Source organism: Phoenix dactylifera, chromosome 3 (genome assembly GCF_051530095.1).
Source record: "Phoenix dactylifera cultivar Ajwa chromosome 3, Ajwa_hap1_PhDact_Kaust_v1.1, whole genome shotgun sequence".
Classification (NCBI taxonomy): Eukaryota; Viridiplantae; Streptophyta; class Magnoliopsida; order Arecales; family Arecaceae; genus Phoenix; species Phoenix dactylifera.
The window spans coordinates 727,689-750,483 of record NC_143192.1 but is presented as its reverse complement, the minus strand read 5'-3'; the positions used below and the strand labels follow the sequence as shown (position 1 = coordinate 750,483).

At 36.8% G+C, this 22,795-nt stretch overlaps 1 protein-coding gene across 6 annotated transcripts; it reads left to right on the top strand.

Moving 5' to 3' along the window:
* Nucleotides 1-7,277: 7,277 nt before the first annotated feature.
* PUB4 (RING/U-box superfamily protein with ARM repeat domain-containing protein) lies at nt 7,278-22,795 on the top strand. 6 transcript variants are annotated; one of them, XM_008810157.5, is made up of 5 exons: nt 7,278-7,588; nt 11,213-11,493; nt 12,488-12,604; nt 12,730-14,745; nt 22,466-22,795. In XM_008810157.5, the coding sequence occupies exons 2-5, from the start codon at nt 11,218-11,220 to the stop codon at nt 22,523-22,525; spliced, it is 2,469 nt and encodes an 822-aa protein (XP_008808379.1). In that variant the 5' UTR covers nt 7,278-7,588; nt 11,213-11,217; the 3' UTR covers nt 22,526-22,795. The 6 variants fall into 6 exon arrangements, with proteins under 6 accessions (XP_008808379.1, XP_008808377.1, XP_088573462.1 ...); XM_008810155.5 differs by having other exon boundaries at nt 12,718-14,745; XM_088717336.2 differs by having other exon boundaries at nt 7,354-7,582.

Genomic DNA, 22,795 nt, shown 5'->3' with positions numbered 1-22,795 from the left:
TATTTTTTTTTCTATTTAACTGAACCTAAAAAGAAAAATACATCATTGCGAGTGTTAGAAGAATAACAATGATTGTTATAGCCTATCAATACAAGAGCAACACTTCAGATCTTGAGACTTATATTAATTTATGATATATTAATTCATCCTACTTGTATAGAAGCATAAATGCATGACTCTAATCAGTCTAATGGCTATAACAATAATTAATAAATGCAGAATTAGCTATAATATTAACTAATAAATACAAGGCTATCACATTAACTAGTGTGTCTAAATTCTTTCCATCTACTAGGATTTTTGTTTTGTATATATACCCTCCTAAATATACAAAATTACAAAAATATCCTAGTAAAGTTGTTATTTGCTTATATAGTTTCTTTTTGCATGTCTACCCATTAAGGATATTTTAATTATTTTAATTTAAAATTATTAATTTTTTAACGACGTCGTGGGTATATATGGCAAAATAAGGATAAGAAATGGTAGAAAAGTAAGATAAGTGTTTTACGAGGGTATACATGCAAATATCAATTTTGGAATAGTATTTATGCAAAATCTAATATTCAGGTATACATGCAACAAAAACCAAAATTTACATATGAATCTCATATATTTATTAAACAGATAATCTATATAATCTCTTTATTAAATAAATCAAATCAGATTAAATAGGTTTTAAATGGACTAATTGGATTTAAACAAGTTAATAGGTTGAGTGGATCAGATTAAATAGAACTAAAATAAGTTAAGTAGATTTTAAATAGGTAAAACATATACAAGAATCTGGTCATAATCCGATATAATTATTAAAAGGGTCAAAATAGGTTAAACATGTCAAAAATCTAAATTTAAACCCAACCCATTTAATAAATAGATTTAGATATGTTAATTCATTTATGGTCCAAACTCACTTATGTTAAATCAAAGCCCGCTTAAAGTAGATCATTTGTAGGTTGAATCGGTATGTGGGATCATAAATTGTTACCTTTAGAGTATTTTTGAACAATTGGATTGTTATTAAATTTGGCAGATCCAATCCAAAGTTATTTCTGAATACTTATAAATATAGGCATAATCGACCCATAATCCTATAGTTTTTATTTTAACGTAGTAGTTCCTGAAAAATGGCATTTCGTTTCACAAAAAGCTGTCAATTGACTTTTCACACGAAAGACCTAACAAATGGAGGGCACGCTGTAGTTGCAGGGTGGGTACATTCAATCACGACCATCATCGTGGCCATGGGCGGCTGTGATTCATTAACCAGCCTTTGCAATTCAACATTGTACTGGGGTGGATCCGAACCAGATTTTTATGTTGACTTAGTAGTTCATGAAAAATGACATTTAGTTCCACAAAAAAACTGTCAATTGACTTTTCGCATGAAAGTCCTAACAAATGGACAGCATGCTGCAGTTGCTGGGTCGGTACATTCAATCACGACCATCATCGTGGCCATGGGCGGCTGTGATTCGTTAACTAGCCTTTTAAATTCAACAATGAACTTGAGTGGATCCCAACCAGATTTTTATGTTAATTTAGTAGTTCATAAAAAAATGACATTTAGTTCCACAAAAAACTGTCAGTTGACTTTTAACATGAAAGACCTAATAAATGCTTAGCATGCTGCAGTTGCGGGTGTCACTCCTTAAAGCCAGAGGATAACAGATGTTGCATACTTATACAGTGGACCATAAAAGCATGTAACGTTAATGATCATAATAAAAAAATAATAATTACTAAATATTTATTTAATCAAAAACTTATCTAAATTATACTTACAATAGTTCTATAGTGGAATAAGTCAACATTTGCATATTATTAACATAAATCAAATAAATTACTCTAACTAATCTGATTAAAACTCTAATAATTGAAAGTATCTTCAAAAGAATTAGCACACTCTCCTAGCCTCGAACAATCATGTATCCATATCTAAAAAATAGAGAAAATATAATAATAAGTGACACTAGCCCAGTAGGCAACATAACACCCTAAAGTCGGGTTAAGCATGCTAAATAATTAGTTAAAAGCACAAAATATTAATTAGAAAATAAATTATTTCTTGAATAATACATATTTCTTTTTAAAGTATATTATTATTATTATAAACTAATACTATAAACCCAACATCAGGCTATGGTTACGTAACTCAGTGACATGGGTCAGAATGTACAAAGTGGTAAATATCACTATTATTAACCACCAGTGGTATATTGTCTAAATACCAATATTTTAATCATTGGCCGTGTGGTGTCAAAACCAGTTTTTCAAATATTACAAGTCGACAGAGCCAACGAATAATCTCTATTTGCAGGGCAAGATCATAGCCATGCTGAGAATACATACATATAAAACATATTTCATAAATTGCCTAGTCATATTTTTCAAAATTCATAACATAACACATAATATAACTTAAAATAATTATTATCATAATAATAACATATCTAACCTATTTAACTAAGCATAAAATATATATCATAATCAAATTTAATAAACTAATTATTATTTTACTAAAAATTCAAAAAACACATTTTGAAGTATTAGGTTACTTAGCTCTTGTCGCTTCAAAATTTCACTCTAGTTAGACGGGTCAAGTTCACCTGCTTTAGTATTATTAAAATATAATTGCTTTTTATCAATATCTTAAAAGCCAAACAAAATCAAAATTAAAATACTATTCGAGATACAGCCTCATGCCAAATCAGATCGATTAGGTGGCAGTGTCCGACTGCCCAGGTGGGTCCAAACAAAGAGAATTCAACTAGTCAGGTAAAAGGTCAATAGTGGCCAAATTTTAAAAGATCTAGCTGGGGCTAAAGTAATAGATTGGTCTACCACCCAAGAACTGGGGCGGTTCAAGGTCTTCAAACTAGGTCAACTTGGATCCGAGCAATAAGAAAAGCAAGACTTACACTAGGATCCCTGAGAAAGAAGAAGAAAAGAGAGAATCTCAGATCGAATTCAGTCAGGGGCTTGGGTTTGGTTTGTCGATGGTAGAGGCCATTACAACATCTAAACTATGGGCCAAGAAGAAGGTAGCAGCAAGGGAAGTAAATCTCTTTTTTTTGAATTAATACATAATAATAAAATAAGAAGGAAATAAGAAATGAAAAGAAGAACAACAAAACGAGAAGGAAGAGAAGGAAAGAAAGAGGAGAGGAGCCAAGGAAGGATGGTGGCGGCCAGACCTGGGTTGTCGACGGCCAACCGTCGCTAGCAGGCGGCGGCCGACAAGAAAGGAAAAACTAAGATCATTTTCGGTTTTAGTTTGGCCCGAAACAAAGGAAGGAAACAACTCGATTGGCTTCGATCGAAGGAACAGAGGGAAGAGAGCTTACCCACGGGTGGCGGAGATGAAGGATCTTGGCCGAGGAGCTTGGTTTGGCGAGCTAGTGGCAGCGGTGCTCGAAAAAAAGAGAAGATGTCTCAAAATACAGAAAACGGGGCTCATTGAAGAAGGAGCTTCGGACGGGCACTAGGCCGGGGTGGCACACCGGCCACTGAGGAAGGAGAAAAAAGAGAGAGGAGAGGGCTCGGTGGAGATCATTTTACAAGTTTGTTACTTGTTATGAAAGGAGATCATTTTTTATTATGGATATTGAAGTTGTGATAACTTTTCAGGTCTAGTATAATCTTTAGAGCTCTGCCCTAAAGAGTGTCTGACTATGCCACATGCCCAAACTCGGATCGCATGACACATACGTAAATCAATTTTTTGTCTGATTCCACTTTGATTTTGTTTTTAAGTGAACATACAACAAATATGATCTTCCATGCTTGATCATATCACACAACTTATGCATGATGGGTAAAAACCATGAAGCTCTAACTAATAATAATGTAATCACAAATAAATTTATATAATGATGGTGAGAGAGGTGGTCGGAAGGAGCCGGGTCGCGCGGGAGGGGGAAGGGCGCGCGATCGGGAGAAACAGGGATGCGCCACCTGTTCTCTGTTTTTGGCTTTTTGTGCGCGCGTGGGGGCGGTGGAACCCGTCCTCTGTTTCAGATTAGGAAAAAGGTACGGCCTTTGCAGGTGGACCCGAGGGCAGCTGGGCCGGGCCCAGATAGTACATCGGGTCACGTGTGCCCTCCAATGATTTGCGGCTATGAGCCATTTAGTACCGTGTTTATTTGTACTGACTCACACGTACCGATCCAGCCCATGGCCTGCTCAACTAAACCCACCTTTTCGCATGGGCTGGGCCAATAACTTCATGGATTGCATCCAACTTCGGTCGCAAATTTTTGGCCTAAATTTGAATTAGACTAAGCTTGGGCCAGTGGTTTGTGCATCCAGTCCGGCCTGACATGATATTTATATAATATGTGTATATGATGGATAGTGAATCACATATATGGTATAAATATAATACTAGTTTTGCAGCATTATCCCTATTGTTAGATTTTTTACTGATTAGCGTAAATAAGTAATTATTATGAATATAAGATGATACTATTATCCTTTGCACAAATATCCTTGAAAAGAAGCAATATATTCAGTTTATATTATAAAAAGTCGCATTCTTGAATATATTTTCTTAGAGGTATTATTATGAAAGAATAATAAAACTATTTTTATGCTTAAAATTGTTATTTAGTGACACTATCAGCTAAGAAACTACTTAGAATAATGATTTGGAAGGAGTTTATATGTACATATTAAGTTTGGAGGATATATATGTAAAAAACAATATTTGAAAATATAAACATATGCAAAAGCTCCATATATTTTTGAACCTATGATATGGTTGCTCCGAAGCCTCTCCACACTTTAGTTGGTTAGACAATAATCTATTTGAACCATGTACCTCGTGTAAAATCATAATGCTATGAGACAACTGAGGTCCTAGCTATCCAGTATTAATTTAACCATATGATTTTGCAATGAAATATTGAGCATATGTTATATTCATAATTTTTTAAATAAAAATAAATGACAGTCGCCGCAAAATGAAATTCTATAATGTTCATAATCTTCGGTTTATAAAATATCTAGAAGTTAACTCATATTTGAATGAGAGAACCAAGAGAAGCGCACTTACTAAGTGGAAGGGCATTTATTTTCATTATTCTTTTAGATCAGAGTAGAGCCAACCGCAAGCTGGGCCTCATGTTTAAACTATATTTATTTTTAGTCGGACTTCAAGTTGGGCTTATTTACCTAACGTGGCTCGTGATCAACTCTACATCAAAGAGGACCTTTAACAACCGGTTGGCTACGGGTGGCGCTTTTTCTAGGGCAAGAAGGTAGTTAACGATTAGGTTGCAACCCTGGGCTCCGTAGACCAAGCTAAAGCTCATGCAACCAGAACTTTGTTGATCGGGTCGAAACAAGGACTAACATCATTCTAAATTGAACCCTTGCTCTCTTGTGTCTTAGTCTTGGGCAAGAGATGGATGATGCCATCCAAGCAGACACTCGATCCTCCTATCATTGATTCCGGTGGAGTGGTCAAAACTTCTCGAACTTTCTTGCATGCAGGTCGGCGCTCCAAGCGACGACCATTTGAAACATTCCAACGATCGATAATTTCTTATGTTTCAAAGCCTCTCCAAAATTTCCTATGCGAATTTAAAAGAGAAACGGAAATATATTTGCTCTTGTTCGCTGGTTTGGTCAACGATCTTCAAGCTTACCGAGAAGAATAAAATATATGATCTCAAAAAAGTCGGCTATGGAGTTCGCTGGTTCAGCGTCTTGACTCTTCAACGATTCCCATGTCAAAGTCCTTATCCAGTGGCTTAGATTCATACCAACATCCCGCGCATGTGAACACACCACAAGTGTCTTGAAAGAATGCTTGCCCCCAGTCATCTCCTACTTGGTCCGGTAAATGGATCCCTTGATTAATTTATGGATACTGCTAGTGCGCTTATTTCCGACTTCTCGCCACCAACTCATTTTTGCCGATGGATGGTGTGGACTTACCAAATCGAGACCATCGAGAAATTATATCCTCTACCGCTTGCACCATATGACTGTGCACCATGCCAATCATATCATTTTATTCTTTCTCGTAGACCCTATCCTAATTCCTAGGGGTGACAATCGGGTCAAGTTAGATGCAGATTGGAATTGGATGCAGATCGGATCTAAAATTCAACAACTCCAGCCCAACCTGTATATTAAATAGATCAAAATTTCAAATCTGAATCCAGGTTGTTTATTAAATAGGTAAGCCGACTTGACCTACATAACCCATTTATTAAACAGGTTAAACTGGTTTAACGTGTTAGACGGAAGGTTAAATGGATTTAAACAGATTAAGCGGGTTGGGTTAAATAGGTTAGAAACAGGTTAAGTAGGTTTCAATTTAATCAAATAGGTTATAAACATGTTAAACGGGTCAGGTCATAATTCGACCCTATTATTAAATGGGTTAAACAGATCAAAGCTTTAAACATGAACCTAACTCATTTAATAAATAGATTTAGACGGACTGACTTATTTACAACTTAAATCTATTTATGTCAAATCCAAATATGCTTAAAGCGGGTCATTCGCAGGATAGATTGACATGCATAAACATGCATCCGACCTTTTCTAAGTTTTGATAAACAAAACTAAGCTATTAATAATACTTCCATCATGACTATTTTCTGGATTTGTCGGAAGTTTCTTTCCAGGAATTAAATTTTCATCAATGTAATGGATGAAATGCAGTAACTTTGAATGATGCAAAAGTAAAACAATTAATATTTATGCTTTTTTTAAAAAAAATTGAAGGGCTGTAGGCAACTAGCTAGATAATGGAGTTTATCCTTCAAAATTGAAGGCGAGATTCAATCTTAAGTTTCTTGGTCCAACAGCCAAGAACTTCACCTATTTGATAAAAATCTAAATTCCAATTAGAAAAATTTAGTGGCTCATGTTATTATGTTTGAAAATCTTGATTTCTCTAAATATACAATAAATCATGGTATCATCTTTAGTTAATTAAACATGCTTTATTAATAATAATTAATAAAATAGAGGTGTAAATGAGTTGAGCCGAGCCAACCAGCAAGCTGCTCGAGCTTGGCTCAGTATATATATATAAAAGTTGCTTGAGCTGGTTTGAGCTCGAGCGAGCTTGACTTCAACCATTCAAGCTCGACTCACATAATATCAAGTCGAGCTCTTACCAACCCAAGCTGAGCTTCCCTAATATTTTTGCAATTGGCTCATTCAAGTCCTAATTAAGCCAAGCTAGGACCTGATCATTTGTATCCCACAACGATATCTAGTCCTAAGCTTGATATATATTGAGCTCGACTAAATGCCAGGGTGGCGGATTCACACCGAAAGAAGTCGGGGTAAGAATATCATCGTCGGTGTGCGTTAACCGAGTCTCTCTCCACCCCTTTCCGCTTAAAAATAGGAGAAGGTGAAAATCGAAGCTGACGAAAAAATTCCCCCACTCCCCTCCTTCCTTCCATTGAAAGCCCAGATCCTTCTACCAAAAAAAATAAAAATAAATAATAAAAGCCCCAAATCCAACACCCCCTCCTTCCCTCCCTCTTTGAAGGAACGCCGGCGAAGTTGCCTTCGGCGGCGGCGGCGACGGCGGCGACGGCGAAGCAGAAAGGTGAAGGTTAGAGCCCTCATCCCCTTCGTTCCCTTTTGCATTTCTCGTCTTCGTTTCGTTTCATTTCGATCTCTCCTTAATCCGGAACATATTCGTTCGGATCCATTATTAATGGGTTCCTTCTCTCATCTACCTATTCAATCTTTGGTGCCAATTGTTTTGCCTTTGTCGATTGGTGCGGGAAGCCGATTGTTAGGGTTCCGTCTCGCTTCTATATCAATTTTAGCCGCGAAATTGTTGTAAAGGTATCGTTTTGAGACGTAGCAGGATTATTTATGGTTTGGGGTGATTCTAGGGCTTTGCGTTCGTTTGGGCTGTGGGAAATTAATCAGATTTTTATATTTTTTTTTCCTGACTTTTTGACTGGGGAAATGGTTTAGCTGGAGGGTCAGGGTGCTTTTCTCGTTCATTTGAATTGAAACCTTGAAATCGTTATGAAAGAATGATTTTTGGGGGTGTCGAGCCCTCTTCTTGATGGTTTCGTTGGATATATAGGGTCTCTGGTTCGTCTTAGGCTAACTTGATGGGATTTTGTTGATTTTTTTCTTTTAAATTTTGAATGGCAAGTAGTTTGCTTACACGCCAGGATATGGGATTTCTGGTAGAATTAGCTACGCGTTGATATTGGAATTATGGTTGTGCTTAGAATTTGTGAGGGTGTTAGCATTGGTAGAGTAGGGTTTTGGTCCCTTTGCTGTTGGGAGGGCGTCTTGAAAATTTTGATGTCTGTATCCAAATCTGTTCGTTTGTGCGGTCCTGCGGTTCATATTTGATTATATGAGATTTTGTACTTATTGGCCTGTTGGCATTTTGTAGTCTATATTCGTCGCTATTGTAGTGATAATTGATTCATAAGTCATGGTCTTATTCAAAACTTTGATCTATATGAATTGAAATTTGATGACCATAAGTGGCGGTCAATCAAGGATATGAGATAGGTATGTGCAACTGAAATTTGAGAAGATTTAAATGTTAATTTACAAACACCAAACTCTGTTATTCTGATAGAAACATTTTTCAGATGCATTACCGAACACTTTGACAAGATATAAAATGGGTGTGTTCGCTTGATATACCATAATGCAATAAGGGGAAAAGGCACAATATGATATTCATCTAAGAAGATAATCTCCAGAGTTAATGGCCTCGATTAGAAATTAAGCACTCAGATATTAGAACTCTACACATAACCCCTAATTTTATCTTTTCTATATATTTCAAACACGAAATAAAGACAAGGAATATCATTTATAACCCCTAGGCCTTGACACGCCAAAATAAGACATGATGCTTTGGAGAAGCTTATCTTTTCAGCTTATTTTGACTATAAGTGATGCTCTTGGTTCTTGTATTTCAATGATAGTTTGAAAATCTGTGGCACAAATTTGATTGTTAATTCCTCCTGGTTATATATGTGGACTACCACTTGATACTTTGTCCATTGGTAGGATGTATTTTTAAGTGCATGTGCACATATAGACACACACAGGGAGAGAGAAAGAGTGCAAATATTTGGAAGTCGGATCAAGAGCGGTTTAGGACAAAGAATGAGCATTGGAGGGTTCAAGTGGGATAGTGATGGGGGGGCAAGCATGTGGAAAGCATTGCAAAGATGAGTTATAAAGTTTCCATGATCTAAAATTACATCCTTAAGCCTGTTAAACTATTTCAACCATTTGACCTCTTCAAAAATCAGCTTTCTTAAGTTTTATACTTTTAAAGGTTTTGAGATAGATGACATTCGAATGGACAAGTGCGTTATTCTATAAACCTTTCCATGATATCATAATGAGAGTTAGAGAGGGAGCAAATGGGAAGAACTGCTCGCAAAACATTTTTTGCAAGCATTAAAAAAAGTGCAAGATGTGGAGAGCATAGGAATTGCTGTTTAATAATCGCAGTGAGACAAAAGATTATAATTTTGCATCAATATATCCAATAGATATTAAAAAAGGTAACACTAACAGCTATGTGAAGGAACAATTTTGATGCTTGGCTAAAATAATCAGATCTTTACCCGCATAATTAAGCATCCGAACTCTGGAAATGGATGTCAGGGAACTTGAAGCTTTCCACTGTAAACCTTGATCTTGTATGGTTTTTTAGTCTACTAATTTAAGGATTGATTCCTGTGTCATCAATAACCTACAATGATGTGATTGGATATTGATTATGGTACAAGATTGTGTAATGCATAATATGAGGATGACTGCAAATCTGAGAACAATTTTCAGATGTACATTGAGCATACCCCCCCCCCCCCCAAAAAAAAAAAAAAAAACACCACAAATGGGGTTGAGCACTTGATGAGTGCAACCCTATTCTTTTCCCTCTAGCATATGCTCGATGGTCACACAACTAACGATTTGCCAAATGCCAACCAAATGCTTTTCTTCCCTTTCTTAAGGATAGGAAGTTAGGAGAGAAATCACTTCTTTTCTTGAAGTTCAGCACTTGATGAGTGAAATCTTATTCTTTCCCCCTAGAATATGTTCAATGGTTGAGCAACTAACCATTTGCGGTGCCAGCAAAATGCTTTTTCTCTTTTCCTTATGGGTATAGATTTAGGAGAAATCACTTCTTTTTCTTGAACTCGGAATAAGAATTTTTCATACTTTATGAAGGATAATGATCCATGAAAAATTTGTGATAAAAATTGCTTCAAAAAGAAAATATTAATTTTTAATCAATAAAAATTCCTAATAACAATCCCACTGAAAGCTAAAGTGGTGAATGGTTCAGGAATTACAAAAGATCATTGATATCGTAGTTAAAAACAATCAAGAATGGTAAATCATTATCATGTTGTAGCTCACCAGAAAATTTATACAACATGGAAAGAACAAACTTATAGGTTATATATATTTATCAGCTTTGTGACAAATCCAGCTTATAGTTGCTTGAGCCTTGAAGCCTTGAACCAGCAGTGGATGGGCAAGTGCATTGGGGGGAAAAAGCAGGGAAGTGGATGTCTAAGAAATTTTTAATATGAGAGAGTCTAGGAAATGTTTGCATTGAATAGTGGTGCAAAACTAGCCAAATGACTACTTCTACCAGCTTTATATAACAAATGTTATTAACAATTAGGAAATCTAAAAGTAACAACTGAACTTGAAAGACAATAAATTCACTGAGGATGCCAACCCATAGTCCACCATATAAATACTCAAGAGAACAAGTAAATACACTATCTGATGCGTTATAAACGTATATGATGGTTGCTTAAGAGAAATTGTATATTAGTTCTTAACTCTTTTTTGATAGATGGGAAATTACTCTTCATTAGATGCTGTTTTTACCATTTAGGTTGATGAAACCAAACATACATGACTGTCAATTTTGTGAGGCTCTTGATTGTACATTTTATAACAATTTTTTTGTCATTTGCCTCAGATTCATTTCACTTTCCAGTTCAGTGTGAGTAGCAGAATTCATGGCATCAGACACGAATTACAAAAAATAAATAACTTCTTTTGGTATACTAAATTACTCAAACTTGTTGTGCAGATGTCCTTTTGTAAGAATTTCCTGGAGCTGGAAGTTCTTATTTTGTTCCAAGAGGGAGTTACAAGTTTCTATACAGATGCATGACTGTTTTGAAGTATACTCATGTTTTTGCTTTTGCAACAGGTGTAATGGAGATATCATTGCTAAAGACACTGCTCAGTAGCATTGCACGCTTTGATCTTTTGTCATCTAGTAACTCTATAAAATCCGAGCTGGTTCAAAGATACTTCCAGAAAATTGATGAAATCTTGGAGTGTTTGAAACCTGTGCTTGATCAAGCTGTGGCTTCTGAGATATCATCAGATGGGAATCTAATTAAGCTGTTGGAAGAACTTGATGGTGTTGTCAATGAAGCCAGAGAACTTATTGGGAGCTGGCACCCTACCATGAGTAAAGTTTATTTTGTATGTCACCTTGACCTGGTTTTGGAAACTTAGCCTATTTTTTCTGGAAGAAATCATTTGCTGCTGTTATTAAAAAATGTGTCTTACCAATAACTTTTTGGACTGTTATCTTTTCGATGTCTCTCTTTGCATGAAAGGTAAGTTCTGTGCACATAATAAGCTGATTTCTTCATTGTATTTGTTCAGAACAATTCATTTAATGTTATTGTTGTCACCATTCAACTGGAAATGTTTTTTCCTGGATTACACAGTGAAATTTTAGCCAGATTCTGCCCCCAGGTTTTAGTTTTGATTCATATCAACTCCAAGCTTGACATGTCTGCAGCAATGTTGGAAATGTAAAATATTTAGTTTGTTAATTTAGAGCTCGCTATTTATGAACGCCTTCTTCCTCTAAACAAAGCTAACATCATTATAACTTGCTAGATAACAATTTTAACTTGTAAGAGGACAGTACTGGATTGCGTATCTAACCTCTGCAATTGGAGAGTAAGCTATTTAAACGTGGGCTGGAAGAATGTGGAACTGGATTATAGAGTAATTTTTGAAGCCATTCGTTTTTACTAAATAAAATATTAAAACATGAGAAACACCTTCTGCAAAATGTAAGGATTGTTAAAACTTCTAAGGTCATTAAGGACTGAAGGTTATATGCTCATATTTTGTTTTTCTGCTGGTGTTTTTGGAGAAAGACTTCTTGTTTTTAAGTTCAACTATTTATATACTTTTACAGCGCTCTAGGCAGCTTGATCCTCTATCATCAAGTAGCCCCCACCCGATCAGATCCTCCATAAGTGATATATGATGTTAAGTTACTTTATCAGTAATGTCAATACCTTTCGTTTCATGCATTAATGACACATCACTATCAATTGGCTTTCATATGCTAAATTCAATGAGATATGTGTGTAATGAAGAGCATGTTGCTATGGTAATGCCCAAAGAATCATCAATGCTGTTATTTTCTAACTGGAATTTGAATTGCTGTTCCCAGGTCTTGCAGATTGAATCCATAATAACAAATATTCAAAAATATGCTATTGAAGTATGCCAACTACTTAATTCTCTGCTTCCATCTGTGATAGTTACTTCTACTTCAACATCTATCGAGGTAATGAGACACATATGAAACTTGAACTGCTCTTTATTCTTCCATCTCATCGTGATATATTTAGCTCCGTTGTCTGTTTTTTGATTGAGGTTTCTTTGGACCAACCATTTCAGCATTGTGTGCAGAAAACTCAGCATATGCATAATGACCAGATATCAGATGTCATCAAAGAGGCCTTAAGAGATCAGAGGGAGAAGATTACTCCTAGGCCTGAGCATTTGGATAAAATTTCAAACTCTTTGAGCTTGTCATCTAATCAAGAATTGCTGATGGAGGCTGTTGCCCTTGAGAAGCTTAAAGTGAAGGTTGGCAATGGCGAAAACCAAGTAGAACAGATTGATCATATGATTGCACTTGTCACTCATATGCATGAGTGCCTGGTTAAAATAAAACAGGTGCACAGCATTAATGGGGTGCTGATTCCTGCTGATTTTTGCTGCCCACTTTCCCTAGAACTGATGTCTGACCCGGTGATTGTGGCATCTGGCCAAACATATGAGCGGGCTTTTATTAGAAAATGGCTTGATCAAGGTTTCAATGTTTGCCCCAAGACGCATCAAACACTCGGTCACACTAATTTGATTCCCAACTATACTGTCAAGGCATTAATAGCCAACTGGTGTGAATCAAATGACATCAAGCTTCCGCATCCCGTAAAACTCGTGAATATGAATCACCCTTCATCTTTTCTTAGCCCCATTGATTCAAGTAGTAATGATTGCCATGTTCCTCATTCTGGTCATTCTCCAAGGACTAGCCATCCAAGATCACCAGAATCTGACAGGTGTATAGTGAGTTCACATAAGGATTCGCACTCGTCCAATGGAGTCCTCAAAGACAGTTCTCTGCACGAGAAGCCTTTGTCTTCTCAACATAGTTCCCTACCTGTGGCAGCACCTTTGCAAATTGCAAATGGGTGTGATGCAAATATTGCAAGATTATCACCTAGCTTGGGAGAGAGGCATGTTGATTCTGGTGGCCAAACTGCTAACGAACCCGAACAGGATTCTCAAGCCTCCGTAGTTGATGAGCAGTTACAGGGCCATAACCGAAGTGTCTCAGCCTCAAGTGCTGTTTCAAGTAATGATTATCTTCCAGGTACTGGAGATGCAAATGTGGTGTCACAAGTTTCCAGTGATCTTACACATGACAGCAGTGATACCTCAGGAGAAGTTACACGAGAGACTCCGGTTTCCTCCACTCCTCAGAGAGAACCAGAATTCCCTCCAAGGTTGGGTGAGGCTCGTTCTAGAAGCCAAACCATTTCTCGACGGTCATCTATCCCCAGGATCATAACATCTTCATCTATGGATTCCAGGCCTGACCTATCTGGTGTTGAGACCCAAGTTCGAAAACTGATTGAGGATTTGAAAAGTGATTCAGTTGATGTGCAGAGAGCTGCTACAGAAGAGCTGCGCTTTCTTGCTAAACACAACATGGAAAATAGAATTGTAATTGCAAAATGTGGAGCTATAAGCTCGTTAGTTGATCTGCTTCGTTCAACGGACCCTAAGACTCAGGAGAATGCTGTAACAGCACTTCTGAACTTATCGATCAATGACAACAACAAGACTATCATTGCAAATGCTGGTGCCATTGATCCTCTTATCCATGTTCTTGAGGCAGGGAATCCTGAAGCAAGAGAGAACTCTGCTGCAACCTTATTTAGCCTTTCAGTAATTGAAGACAATAAGGTTAGGATTGGACGATCTGGTGCTATCGGACCTCTGGTTGAATTATTAGGAAATGGGACTCCTCGAGGAAAGAAAGATGCTGCAACAGCATTGTTTAATTTATCGATATTTCATGAGAACAAGGCTCGTATAGTGCAGGCTGGGGCTGTGAAGCACTTAGTAGAGCTGATGGACCCAGCTGCTGGCATGGTTGATAAGGCTGTGGCTGTTTTGGCAAACCTTGCGACTATAGCAGAAGGGAGGGGAGCAATTGGTCATTTAGGTGGAATCCCTGCCCTTGTGGAGGTTGTTGAATTGGGATCTGCAAGAGGGAAAGAAAATGCTGCTGCAGCTTTGCTTCAACTCTGTATAAATAGCAATAGATTTTGTACTCAAGTTCTCCAAGAAGGTGCCGTGCCACCACTAGTAGCATTATCACAGTCAGGGACACCACGAGCTAAAGAAAAGGTATTTTCATTTCATCATCATTTATTTTTTTGTGTTTGTATGTACATAAGCATGTTTTATGTTTTTTGATAGGCGCCTCTTCTGTTTATATTTCCAAAATTTTCATCATTTTAGATTTATGAATCGGAGATTAGTTCTCATATATAAATTTTCTCAATATTCGGCCACATGTAAGTGGTAGTATTGTTGCTGTTCTATGATCTCTTTGATTAATGCAACCTTTATTTTTTTAATGTCTTTCAATTTCCCTTCCTCCTTTATTTCCATACTTCTGGTATAGAAGTTTCTGGAATTCATAAGTGGTATCAAAGTATTGGTGTCTTTTATTCTTTGATCATTCCAACTTTCCATTAGTTTTAAAAATATATTTGGATAGCTCTTTGGAACCATTACTACTTATGATCTATACTTTTTATATATTTTTTGTAGTTTTGTTTGGCATACTTTTTTAAAGGCAATCTGGTTGAAGATATATCATTATTACATATGAATATGTGGTTGTAGAGTTTTTGCTCTTAAAATAAGAGGAATCTTACAAAGACATACCACTTCTATTCTTTAACTTAGTGACAGTTTGATTGTTGAACTATATCAAAATTAAGCTATCAAATGGCACATGCACAGATGCACTGCATGTGCACAAAATTTCCTAGTACATCAAATTATGTGCATTGGGTGTAAGGCAGTATACGTTTGAGAAGGGAGTGAGGTTTATTGAAGATGGTAAGATTATTTTCGTTCTTTAGAAGCCACTGGAAAGGACACCTGGAGGACTGAACTAGAGGAACCATATATTTACCACTTATATTTCAGATGACTGAAGTAGCAAGCACTGAAATTGCTGTTAAATGAGAAGAAAGTTTAGGAAAATGAGGAATTCAATTATGGCTAGTACTCGATTTTATTTGGTTAACAAAATTTATTTAGTGAGAGCTTGAAATAAGGAAAATATAGTATTTGTAAGAAGAAAGGTTGTTTCCGAAATCGGGTGGATTGCCTTACAGGACATAGGGGTAAAATATGAAGATATAGGTAAGGAGGATTGAATATTGATGTTGAAGGCATGGAATAGGGCATCGTGTTGTGCTTGTATCAGCATGGGTATGTATGTCAGTCCATATAGGCTCATGCTAGTATGTGGTAGTGCAGCATGAATTGGCAGGGACCCATTTTGATTGCCACAAGCCCATATACATGGTTGGGCAAGTGGCCATCAAAATTCAGCACTGCATGCCCATACCATGCGAAGCTATGTTTGGCATGGGCACAACAAATAATACTTTAATCCTTGATTGAAAGATGACAATAATAGTCAAGGATCGATTCTTTTAATCTTTTCATCAGGAACATATGTTATAGTGACCAGTGAAAAATTTAGTGACGAGAATCTATGTATGGTTTTTTTAACTTGGAAAGCATATATCGCAAGGATTAAATACTACCAGTTTGGTATGGTACCATGAGCACTATACCATTACGATATATTCGGGTCGGCAGAACCGTCCCGAACCAGATGATTTCGATTGTTCCGAGCCGTACCGGCGGCCCACCGGTACAGTTTCGGCGGCCCACCTGTATAGTACTGGTAATGGAAATGAAAACCATTGCCGGAGGTAGAGAAGGAGAAGGAAAAAAGAGAGCGAGCGGGGGAGGGAGGGAGAGGGAGAGGGAGAGGGAGGGAGGCCGGCGGAGAGGCAGCAAGGGGAAGTCGTGGTCGTTCCCCTGTTTCGTTCGAAATATGGGTCCGGCCGCTCTTTTAATTTCGTGATTTTTAAGTGAAGTCGGCAAGACGGCCACGGCTTCCCCTTGCTGCCTCGGCGCCGGCCTCCGGTTGCCTCCACCGGCCCTCCACCGCTCTCCATCGGCCTCCTCTGGCCTCCCTCCCTCCCCCTCTCTCTCTCTTTTCCTCTCTCACTCTCCCTCTTCCCCGCCTCTTCTACTGTGTCGATACAGTCCCAACATGGCACGACGCGGGTCCATACCGATTTGTCCCATCAGAGAACCGGTACAGTGCCTGGTATTGGTTCTGCCGATGTTGTGATAGACAAATGATTCTAGTATGGGTGCAGAACACTGATTCCCTCTTAAATGGTCCATAATGGTTGTGTACCTGCAATATGTACCAACCATACAAGTTGCATGCTGGTTGCTTTTTGATATTGTTGATACTATCTTGTTGCATCCTGAGCATACTGATATCATACTGTTCTGGGACAAAACCAGTATGGGGATAGGTATAAAACCCTTGATATATAATATGTTTTGTTGTAGTTGTTTGATTTCCAACAGAGGTGATGTTTGTAGATTAAAGATGTGGAGTAATGGGTAGCTTTGGCAACTCCAATAAATATTCTATAGCAGTGAGCCTACTTTAAGATTTAGGGGTTCTTTGGATGCTCTTTCAGGCTATACATGGAATGTTCCCTTTATGGTTAAGAGAGGGAATAGCTCAGCAGGGTAAGGAGAGGGTTTTTTGCCTGACTGAGAAACCTTGCGGCTCCCAAATCCCTAAAGTTTAGGGATAAGGTAAACTGGCTTTCTGATGGAATAAATTATCTTAAAAGCTAAGTGATTGCAAGAGCTTGGCCGTCTCCCTCCACCAGGCCAACACTAATAATATTTTCATTGAGATTGTGGCAGCTGCTGACCTAAGCTATCAACAGATTGGAAATCCACTCATCCAAACAATCCTTTAGCATCTTTGGCCAAGGATCTAAAAATCATGTCAGTGCTATGCTTTCCAGTTTGTCATGGATGTATTCTTTTATTTTGTGATGTGTGGTGCCAGTGATTGGGACAGACTGCATGGTGGTGTCCCAAGTAGAAGCACATGGCTAGCATCATCCTAGTGCTGTGTTCCGGTAAGATGCTAACATGACATGTACCTTGCCATGCTAAGCCGCACCTTTTTTTTATGGCCTGCTAAGATGTTGGAACTCACTGTCTGGATGACAAGGGTTGACATTGAAAGGGACAAAAAAGAGGAATTTAAGAGAATTGATTGGCTTGTTTTTGTTCTTCCCCAACCAAATTTCTCAGATATAACAGATTCTTATCCAAGGTGATTTACTTTATCCAAAAAAGATGGGATTTGGTGTTGATGGGCTGCAAGATTTCTGCAAAACATTTTCCTTGTGTCTGCAAGATTGTCTACATCTCGTATTGCACCTATATGCATATTGTGCTGTATGTTATTTGTAAGGGATATGATATCAGTTTATGATTAGATTGTGAAGTGTTACATAATTAAAGTTTGCAGCAGCCGTATAACTGTTTGGTTGGGATTTTGAAATATTGTGTAGGGATCTCATGGATCTTATTTTTTTTTTAAAAAAAAATTCTTTGAGAGAGGGGGGGGCAGGGTGCTGTAGGAGTAATAACATCCTAGTCAAATACACAAATGGATTTTGATTGGGTAGCCTGGAGAAATGCTGTTCTTATTTTTGGAAAGGCCTTAGTAATAATGTAATGGGAGTTGAACAAGTATTTAGTGGTCTGAAGGGTCTGACAAGGAATACATGTAGACCCTCATACAAAGATGTAAAATCTGGAAATAGATTTGAATACTTACATCTTCCTCTTTCTGAATACACTATCCTTGTTGTTTGTCTAATATTATGTATATACCAAGTCTGACAAATTGTTTTAGATTCACTTTGTGTTTCCTCGATAGGAGAAATTCAATGCTGCATTAGCTTGCTACCCTTTTATAATCTGATCATAGTCATCTAATAGAATATCACAGATAAAGAAATCATGGAGAAAGGTAGGAAGAAGGGAGGGAAGATGCAGAAGAAAGGATGGTGCATGCTGTATGTTTCTTTTTGTTAATGAATAAATAATGCGACCATTCATAGTGTCTGAATGACAGAGGTTCCATTTTTACTTGGCGAATGTCTATTTTAAGGCTGTTACATTCATCTTTGGGCTATAAAGTATTCCCGAAGTTCTTCTTTTAGGCCCAGATACATATTGAAACATATATTACCAGGGTGGAATCATTGGATTTAATTTCCATGTTACATCCTTCTCCTTATAGGATTATTAGCTAAAGAAGGGCTGTAAGTTACATGTTGACATGTTGATCATTTGTTCAAGTTGAACTTTTTTGTTGGAAAGAATTTTGCTGATAATGTAGATTGTGATGTTGAAGATATGATCTCTTATCACGTACAAAGTTCATGGCGTTGAGATACATACACATTGTTTATTGGAAATAGATCGCCTATACTTTTGTCATGGACTATGCAAATACTTTAAGGGGGAACAAGCTGAAAAAAGGAGAAGGAAGACCATCAATTAATTTTTTAGAATCATTGGAAGAGCTAGAAAAAATTTTGATTGTGATTCCGTTAGTAATACATGGAAGGACATAATATGAAAATATGCCTGCTTTTTGCTGAAATTAGAGGCATCACTATAAATGGCATCTACTAGATTTGTTGCCCGAAAGTTAAGTTCTCACTTCATTTATTCGATATTTGAAGCTGTCCTTCCAAATCAGGCTCAATATAGGATGTCCTGAAGGCTTTCAAAGGCAAGTTCTGCGGCTTTTAAAGAACTTGTGTTGGTGAACTAATTTGTCGGTGAGCATCATCTCATGCATTTTTGGTGCTAATTCCAAGCCAGGCTCTGTGACACATGTGGGTGGATTTGGCCAAGTGGTGAAGAAGATTAAAGCCCTATTTTTCTTTTTTATTCAGAGAGTAGACAACACATTCGACATGCTCAACGGTGTCTCACATCATTTTCGAAGAAAGATAATGCTTATGTTTGTCCAATCTGAATGAATGACTCAAAGATAGCTTTCATGAAAAAAAACGCTTCTATTGATTTTTGTAATGCCTTATGACCTTCTTGATATGCTTACTTTGGTCATGTGATTCATGAACCAAGTGCTGAAGTCGGTCCTCTACTTTGAAGATATTACATTTTGATGAGTGCGCATTTGTGGAAAAGTGTTACTAGGTGTGTTCCTTGACAGTTTAAAGGAAAACATGGTTTATAAGATCTTGAGTCACCTGGTTCAGGACATTACTTAAAATAACAGTGTCCAAGGATTCTGAGAAGGCAAGATGTATATAACAATGATTAGATTGTTGAGGTAGATGACTAATGACTTTTGCAAGGATGAGCTGAAAAACCAATATATGAGGGTTAAATCAAATGCGCCAGTCTTTACTTGTTTGGAGGCTTTAATTAGTAACATGCCATCTGTATGATAAAGCAATAAATCTCATTTGATTTGTTTGGTTGTTCTCTAATCTTTCTTCTAATTTTATGCAATAACTTTCACTTTCTTTCTAGCCTTACCAGTTAGAGTGCTTACAGTTGCTCCTAATCCCATGCACCAAGCTCCTCTCTCTCTCTCTCTCTATAAGTTCATAAGTCCACTGAAAAGAAGGAAATTAAAAGTGCTCGAAATATCCTCCTGTTTCCTTCTAGAGGATAAACTAAATAGGAAGGAGAACTAGAACCTTTCATCCAAGCCAGAATTTTTAGAAATTATATAGCGATTAATTGTTGTAGGCATGCATTTGGGTTTTAAAGAGACCAAACATGATTTGCAACAATGCTTGAATGCTCTCTCTCTCTCTCTCCCCCTCCCTCCCTCCCTCCCTCTCGCCGTCAAAATTGTCATAGGATCTTAGACATTAGCATCAAACAAGGTAATGCAAATGCTCACAATTCCTACCTTGTTTCTTCTTCTTAGATTTGTTTGATGAACAATAAATCTTTTGATTGAATTAATTATTCAATTAATGATCCAATCAAGGAGAAGAAGGGATTTTTTTCAACATGCTCAACTCAAATCTACCAAAATAAAATAATAAAGAATATTAAGAATTTTTGAAAGCAGCCATAGAATTGTCACATAGATCCTTTATTTATATGAGCGAGTTTTGCCTTTTCAAAATCCAGGGCAAAGTTCTATTCTAATTAAAAGAGGTTACCGTTTCTACTAAATAGCAAATGACTGGTATAAATAATCATGAAAAAATTAAAATTTTACTAGAGCTAGATCTCATCAATTTAGCTTTTTATTGTGTCACCCAATTCTTTTCTGGAAGATATACCCGGTCATAGTCTTTCCCAAAATGGAAGCTTATACTTTGACTAACACATTTTGAGGCCTAAACATCGTCAAACCTTATTGTTAGCAGGGTGTGATGAACCCTTGGGGGGTGGTCGCACTCCAAGAGATCTTCAAAAGTTACTCAATTTCAAATAAAAGTGCACTGAAATCAGACATCATCGAGGGAAGTTATGGCCGCCGGAAGTTTTGATCCGCAATTCAGTCTTTATGGTGAATTTTACTCTTGAAACCTATCTAGAGCTACCCGAGGTAGCCAAAATGGTGCACAATAGGTTTTATGATTTTATGATCCTTCTGTATCAATTACACATATTAATAACCATTATTTATTTTGACTTTCAATTAAGCATAGATATAATTAAAAAATAAATGCTTTTTTAATAATTAAATAATCAAATTGGATCTCCACTGCATGAAATTATTATGACTTCTCCTAGTGAAAGGCTTCATATGGTGAAGTTTACATTATATTGTCCTACAAATCTCCATGGCAAATTATATTTTTTGGGCAAAAAGTTCAATATTATTTTTAATGTTTTTAATGTTGCCTTGCTTCAGTAAAATCCTGGTTTTGTCTGGTCATGTTTAATGTGGGTCTTGAGGAGGTGATAATAAAGAGAGTTTTGAAAGGATGGAATAGAGGAGAGTAAGATCTGGGCAAACTGGATGGAATTGTATAAAAAGGTTCAGGAACTCCTGCATAGACAAACGAGACAGACATCCCTTGATTCATATATATATAGAGAGAGAGGCATACTTGTATGCATATTCATTTGTTATCAAAATGTTGCATATTACTTTTACTTCTTTTTATTCAGAAGAAAACATGCTGCTAGTGTAAATTATCACTTGTTGTTCATGGCTATGCTTAACGTTCCTTTGGTTGTTAACGTAGAGGCTCAGAAATGAAGAAAAGTTACATGGAAGAGGGAAAAAGGGTGCAAATTGGAAAATTCTTTGCAAAGTAGAAATTTTCAGTTTCATGGTCTTTGGACTTTTAGGAGATTAGTTGCACAACCAAGCCCCAGTATTATAAAATCATGATTTGTTATTTTAAAAATCATATAAAGTCAGGAAATGATGGTTTCATCTGCATCCAAACTTATGCCATGTTGTTTTTGTTTATTGACGGATGTTTTTTTTATTTTGTTTGCTTTTTGGTTTGTAGGATTACTACTAAATGTTTCTGCCTTATGCTCAAAGGGAATTTTATGAATGGTTTACTCAAGTGGACCTTTGCATGCTGTATTGCAGTAATTTATGCCATTGGGATGATTTTGGGATGAATTTTGTATTTGATACTTGTGTGAGGTTAATATTAAAATATATTCAGATTGTTATATGATACGGATTGAATTTGCTCTACGCCATCATAGCAACTGGGTTCTTATTATGAAACTGGCATACAGTATCATCTGGTGCACGTTGGTTTAAAAAGCTTAAGAGTTAAGATTAAAAAATTGCAATTTATTTTGTTATGCAATAATTTCATTTTAAAGAAAGGGTGTGAAAATAATTTCTGTTGCTTATTTATTTATTCCTTCCATCTGCATTAAGTCTAATTAATTGATTAAATTGGTCGACGGCAACCCTAAGATGTGAATCTTGCTTCCTGTTTTGCAGGCACAGAATCTTCTTGGCATTTTCCGAAATCAGCGGCATGGTAAAGCAGGGAGGGGATGATCCTGGCATACATATTACCAATCTATATTTGGCTTTTAGTTTTATGTACTTATCAATTGGGTCTTATTTAACTGTCTTAAGCGGAAGTGTGCAACTGTTTTGAAGCTTTCCTACGTTAAGTCGGTCAGATAAGTGTTCTAGGGATGTTTCTTTGTAAGAGTGACTAATCTGTAAAGTGGTCAATTTGAAGTCCATTGATTCTTTGTTTGTCTTGATACTGCTGTATATGCCTTTTTCTATAATATATAATCTTTTCGTGCCGTTTGTAAA

Bases quoted from the DNA above. Each gene is read 5' to 3' on its own strand.
- PUB4 (XM_088717333.1), top strand. From the start codon at position 11,170: ATGACTGTTTTGAAGTATACTCATGTTTTTGCTTTTGCAACAGGTGTA. The intron at 11,494-12,487 runs GTATGTCACCTT...TGCTGTTCCCAG, and splicing joins CCATGAGTAAAGTTTATTTT to GTCTTGCAGATTGAATCCAT. The intron at 12,605-12,717 runs GTAATGAGACAC...CAACCATTTCAG, and splicing joins CTACTTCAACATCTATCGAG to CATTGTGTGCAGAAAACTCA.